Genomic DNA, 6,474 nt, shown 5'->3' on the forward strand with positions numbered 1-6,474 from the left:
CATCCATCATCCATCATCCATCCATCCATCATCCATCCATCCATCATCCATCCATCCATCCATCCATCATCCATCCATCATCCATCCATCTATCCAGCATCCATCCATCTATCCAGCATCCATCCATCATCCAGCATCCATCCATCCAGCATCCATCCATCATCCATCCATCCATCCATCCATCATCCATCCATCATCCATCATCCATCCATCCATCATCCATCATCCATCCATCCATCATCCATCCATCATCCATCCATCTATCCATCCATCATCCATCCATCTATCCATCCATCATCCATCCATCCATCATCCATCCATCATCCATCCATCATCCATCCATCTATCCATCCATCATCCATCCATCTATCCATCCATCTATCCATCCATCATCCATCATCCATCCATCCATCATCCATCCATCATCCATCCATCATCCATCCATCATCCATCCATCATCCATCATCCATCACCCATCCATCCATCATCCATCCATCATCCATCCATCTATCCATCATCCATCCATCATCCAGCATCCATCCATCCATCCATCCATCCAGCATCCATCATCCATCATCCATCCATCATCCATCCATCATCCATCCATCATCCATCATCCATCCATCATCCATCCGTCCATCCATCCATCCATCCATCCATCCATCCATCCATCATCCATCATCCATCCATCCATCTATCCATTATCTACCCATCAACCATCCGACCACCCATCCATCCACCCACCGACCATCCATTCATCCATCATCCATTCATCACCCATCCATCCATCCAAAACTTAAAGAGTGATCACTACCTACATATACTGTTTTAGGAACTAGGGGTAACCGGATGAAAGGGGAAATGTTCCTGCTCTCACAATACTTACTCTCAGTGGAGAACATGTAACATATAAGCAAATAAATAAATAAAAAGGCAGCTTCACACAGTGATAAGTGCTATTTGAGAAAACACCATGAGGTAACGTGTGCAGCGGGAATGTGTGGCATGCGGGTGGGGGGGGGGACTTGGAGGAGGGTGAGGACGCTCCCGAGTTAGGGCGGTAGGAGAGTTTCTCTGCGGAGGTGGTGTTTGAACTAGGAATGGAGTAATGAGATGCAATCAGCGTGAGGAGAGCTGCAGAACCGTGTTCCGGCGGTGTCGGGGGGACCAACGGGCGTGAAGACCCCGAAAAGAAGAGCCCCGAGCAGGGTGCCAGCCAGAAGGCAGGCGGTGAAGTGGGGCTGCAGGGCATGAGACAGGGAGCGTCGCTCTCCAGAGGCCCTTCTCTCCGGCCTTCCTGGGACTCCTCCAGTTGACACTGGTCACACAAGCCCTTTAAAACACGTCCCCTCTCGGGGCACCTGGCCGGCTCGGTAGGAAGAGCGTGTGACTCTCGATCTCAGGGTTGTGAATTCGAGCCCCCTCACTGGGTGTGGAGATTCCTTAACCAAGTACAATAACCAATAAAATATGTCCTGCCTCTTTTCATTTGCAACTGTGTTTGGGTTCAGACAAATTATACAATTGTCCTCACTTGGGGGGCACAGGAAGGGGGGGTGCGTATTTTCTCAACATCAGGAGAAGGCACTGGAGGGTTTGAGAGACTCCAGGATCCCGTCTTGGAAGCTTCCAGCAGAGACAGCTGCTGCCAGGGCCTGGCCCAGATCTCCAGGCAAGATGATCCACGGGGGGACGATTGGGAGTTAAATCTAAAACGGTCGGCCTACGGCCCGCGGGGCCCGCGGATGCTGTGTGGCCTGGCACCGGCGCGCTGGGTGGGGGGGGGCGGGGTCAGGCCCTGAGCGACGGGGGCGGAGGCCCGGCTGTGGGCGTGGGGGTGCACGGTGGCGGCCGTGAGGCCTGCTCTCGGCATCGGGGGACGTATCGCAGCTTCGGGGGACCCAGCCGGCCGGATCTCGGGTTTATATGACCAGGTGTCAGGACCCCAGCCCTCTCGAGCTGGACGTGTGGCTTCGGGGATACACGGATTGAAGATACACCAGCAGAGCCCGTACAAGCCCCGGACAAGGAAACTCGGTTGATGCTTCCCCCCGTGTGGTGGGGGGTGCTGGGGGACAGGAGGAGCGTCCTGGGCCGGGCAGGGGTGTCCCTCCACAGCTGCGTTAGAGGCCAAAACAATGGCGGCCTCATCTGGTTTGACAATAATCGTCAAGCCTTCCCTGCGGTGGCGACCTGCCCCTCGCGGAGGGCCTCCTGCGCCCGTCCCCGGAAGAGGAGAAGAGGAGGCACAAGACGCAGCGCCTGGTGCGGACCCCCAGCTCCTACTTCTCGGGCGCGCAGTGCCCGGGCTGCTGCCAAGTCACCCCCGGGGTCAGCCCCGCGCAGACGGCGCTGCTGTGTGTGGGCTGCTCCCCCGCCCTGCGCCAGCCACTGGAGGGAAAGCCAGGCTCCTTCCGACGGAAGCAGCACTCAAAGCACCCGAGTCAACATGCCTGGGGAACTAACCCAAGAGACAGATTTTGGATTAAAAAAAAAAAAAAAAAGGAAGGAAGGCAGACAGACAGAAAGAACAAAAAGAATCTGCCAAATGGGCGAGAGGCTGAGGGAAATTATCAAAAGGAACGCTCGAAATACACGTTTCTATCGACCACCACTCACAGCATCTCCCGCAGACAGTAGGGAGTCTGTTTTAAGAAAATAATAATGGTTTGGGGGGCGCCTGGGGGGCTCAGTCAGTCAAGCATCTGACTCCTGATTTCGGCTCAGGTCCTGATCTCACAGTTCGTGAGTTCGAGCCCCACGTGGGGCTCCGCGCTGACAGTGTGGAGCCTGCTTGGGGCTCTCTCTCCCTCTCTCCCCTGCTCGCTCGCTCTCTCTCACACTCAATACATAAATAAACATCAAAAAATACACTCGGCGGCGGAGCATCAGTTTCCCACTTCTAAAGAGGGTAGGACAATCCCGGCCCCTCCTAGGGCCAGCGGCTCACAGGAAAATCGAACTGCCTCATCCGCATCTCAGAATGTCCCCTGCAAGCGCCCAGCTCCAGGGACCTCCTTGCTGGTCCCCCCACCTCCAACTCCCTTGCCTCCTTCTTTGTTCTCCATTCGGAGCCAACACAGGGCGTCGGTGCTTTATCCGTCAGAGACGCTCTCCGTGGGGCCTTGAGACCGCCTGCCGCCCGCAGTGACTTCACTATTACTGACCTATGCTGGGCACCACGTCCCACGATTTCTTCATCTTACACCTAGAGGTCTGTACCTCTCCCTATGTCACCTGTCTCCCCCGCACCGTGGGCCGTTCCATCAGGCGGAGGCCGGCGGCCTGGGAGGTAAAAGAATTCACCCAGGGCGGAGGAAAAGAGACAAAAATGTATTAAGGGGCACCTGGATGGCTCAGTCGGTTAAGCCTCTGACTTTGGCGCAGGTCATGATCTCCTGGTTCGTGGGTTTGAGCCCCGCGTCGGGCTCTGTGCTGACAGCTCGGAGCATGGAGCTGCTTCGGATTCTGTGTCTCCCTCTCTGTCTGCCCCTCCCCTGCTCACACTCTGTCTTGCTCTTTCTCTCTCTCAAAATAAACAAGTGTTACTGAGTACACCTTGCCAGGGCAGAGAGCCGGAAGCCAAGAGACGCTATCTGCCCCGAGGCGGCGGGGGTGGGGGGCACCCTGACGGGGCCGAGCAGGGAGTATGGGAACCCACAGAACCTTCCCTTTATGGGTCGCTGTGCCTGGTGGTCAGTAGCCATTGGTTAGTTAGGGCCTGGGGCTCTTCCAAGCTGGGCCACTTCACGAGCCTGTTTGCCTTCAGCTCGGTGGTCCCCGTGTTCCCCGTGGACCCTTTACCTTGGTCAGGCCCCCGTTGCTCAGGCCCGAAGGCAGCCTCCCCACCCTCCTCACCCCCGGCAGCCGCCAGTTTGTCCTCTGGATCTGCCGTCTGCTTCCGTTCTGTTCTGTCTGTTCACACAGCCAGGCACTCGGTTGCCAGGCAGGTAGGGTCCTGCCACCTCCTGGCCTTGTCCCAGTCCCCCGCACCTTGTCCCAGGCCCTGCGCTCCCCTCACTCTGAGGTCCCAGTATCCAAACTCCTTAGAGTCCCTTCCTGCCTGGCCACCTCCCCGTCTGTACTCCCGCCAGCCCTTCCCAGCCCTTCGGGACTTGAGTCTGGATGGACGGTCTTCCAGCAACCTTCCCTGGCCCCTCCCCTCCCAGAGCTGGGCCCAACACCCGCTGAGGGACCTTATCAGAGCGTTTGTACTTTGGGATGTGGTATTTTGGTCTCCTTAAAAGCAGGATGTGAGTCAAGGCCCTAGTAAATATTGCTGCCCGAATGAACAAAAAGGGGACAGAAGGGGGCACTTGGTTTGGGCCGGTCCTGTTCTGATTCGGATGTCAGTGGCGGACCCCCAAAGATCCCCCAGGGGAGGGTGTGCCTGACACAGAACCCATCCCTTAGGGACCCCGTCCCTGGCCCGGCTCTCAGCCTTGCCCCCCACTTGGGGCTCAGCCCCCGTCTCCCCTGGACCACATGCTGCCCCCTGCCCCCCACACGCCCTCTTTCTGGGCGATGCCAGCTGTGACTGAGCCCTGAGGGCCGCCCCACAGGTCAGGGAGCCACTGAGGGCTTAGGAAGCCAGCCAGCCCGCCGGGCGGCCACGGTTACATTTAGCTTTCTGTCACCTGAATCAGGGCCGCAGTGGCATCTCGTGGCATCTCGGGAGTGAGCTGAGGCGGGGACCAGGTCCACGGGCACATGGGCAGGAAGGTGGGGCACGGACGCCAGGCTCCTTGAAGCAAATCGCAGGGCCATCCTGCAGAGGCAAGGTCAGAGGTGACGTTAGAGAGGATGGCGATGCAGGAGGTGAGCTCAGTCGGCCCTGGAGGCGGGGCCGGGCAGGATGGGGACCCCCTCCAGCCAGGAGAACCTGTCCATGCGGGGCTCTGGGGGGGCAGGAACCCAGCTCTGGCAGAAGCAGACTAGTGAGGTATTTTTGTCAAGCCCCAAGGCCTTCCTTGCCCCAGCTCTGATTTACCAAATCACAGCTCTGGAATCCACCATCACCTCCTGACCACGCTCTGCTCCCCCCCCCCCCCCCCCTGCATAGCGCTTGCCCCCAGCCCCACCCCCACCGCCCCTCAGCCTGACCTCCACCCTCCTGGCCAGACTCACCTTTAACAGCAGTCCTCTGGTGCTATTACTGACATAAAATGAGTTGCCCATCTTGAAAGGGTACAATTTGAGGGGCGCCCGGCCAGCTCAGTCTCTGGGTCGTGAGTTCGAACCCCACGTGGCGTGTAGAAATTACCTAAAAATAAAATCTTTATTTGTTTAAAATGTTTTATTTATTTTTGAGAGACAGCATGAGCAGGAGAGGGGAAGAGAACGAGGGAGACACAGAATCCAAAGCAGGCTCCAGGCTCTGGCTGTCAGCACAGAGCCCGATTCGGGCTCGAACCCACGAACCATGAGATCAAGACCCAAGGTGAAGACAGAGGCTTAACCAACTGAGCCACTGAGGTGCCCCAGGAAAAATAAAATCTTTAAAAAATCAAAATAGGGGCGCCTGGGTGGCTCAGTCAGTTAAGCCTCCGACTTCAGCCCAGGTCATGATCTCACATTCGTGGGTTCAAGCCCTGCGTCGGACTCCTGTGCTGACAGCTCAGGGCCTGGAGCCTGTTTCCGATTCTGTGTCTCCCTCTCTCTCTCTGCCCCTGCGCACTCATGCTGTGTCTCTGTCTCAAAAATAAATAAAACGTTAAAACTTTTTTTTAATAAAAATAAAATTAAAATTAAAATTAAATAAATAAATGCAGGGTACGAGTTGATAAATTCTGACACACAGCCACTCTGACAGGGATATGGGTCCCTCCCTGAGGACTCCGTTTGCACCCCCCTGGTCACTAAGGATGATGAGGGGTTTTCGTGGGCGTGATGGCCAGTTGATGAGATGTTCCTATATTTTCCCCAATATTAAAGACTTTTTAAACTTTTTAAATTAATTTATTTATCTTTAGTGAGAGCGAGTGCATGAGCAGGGGAGGGGGTAGGAGGGGGGAAGAGGGGGGGAGAGAGAGAGAGAGAGAGAGAGAGAGAGAGAGAGAGAGAGAGAGTCTTAAGCAGGCTCCATGGTCAGCGAGGAGCCCAATGTGGGACTCGATCCCTCTGCTCTAGGGTCATAACCTGAGCCGAAGTCGAGTGTCAGACACTCAGCCGACTGAGCCACGGAGGCGGCCCAGCCCAATGTTTTAAAATTGAATTGTTTTCTTACTGTAAAGTCTAATATACCCGAATACTCCATATACAAGACTTCCTCGAAAATCTGACTTTCAGATACTGTCTTCCAGTCCGTGGCTCACCTTCTCATTCTCTCGACAGTGCCCTTGAAATGAAGTTTCTAACTGTGATGAAGTCTGACTTATTGATTTTTTTTTTCCTATTATGGACAGTGATTTTGATGCAGCGCCTAAGAAATCTTTGCTGAGCCAAAGGTCACGAAGGTTTTGCGCTCTATTTTCT

General features: G+C 55.4%; 1 protein-coding gene across 1 annotated transcript in view; it reads right to left on the reverse strand.

Moving 5' to 3' along the window:
- The window catches only part of RABEP1 (rabaptin, RAB GTPase binding effector protein 1), a 121,816-nt gene extending 116,577 nt beyond the window's left edge, over nucleotides 1–5,239 (reverse strand). Inside the window, exons 1-2 of the mRNA XM_029928778.1 lie at nucleotides 5,128–5,239; nucleotides 4,638–4,768 (exon numbers count right to left, since the gene is read on the reverse strand). Coding sequence (XP_029784638.1) covers nucleotides 4,638–4,767 — 130 coding nt within the window. The 5' untranslated portion in view covers nucleotide 4,768; nucleotides 5,128–5,239. The remainder of the gene's footprint in view (nucleotides 1–4,637; nucleotides 4,769–5,127) is intronic.
- Nucleotides 5,240–6,474: the final 1,235 nt, after the last annotated feature.

Source organism: Suricata suricatta, chromosome 17 (genome assembly GCF_006229205.1).
Source record: "Suricata suricatta isolate VVHF042 chromosome 17, meerkat_22Aug2017_6uvM2_HiC, whole genome shotgun sequence".
Taxonomy (NCBI): domain Eukaryota; kingdom Metazoa; phylum Chordata; class Mammalia; order Carnivora; family Herpestidae; genus Suricata; species Suricata suricatta.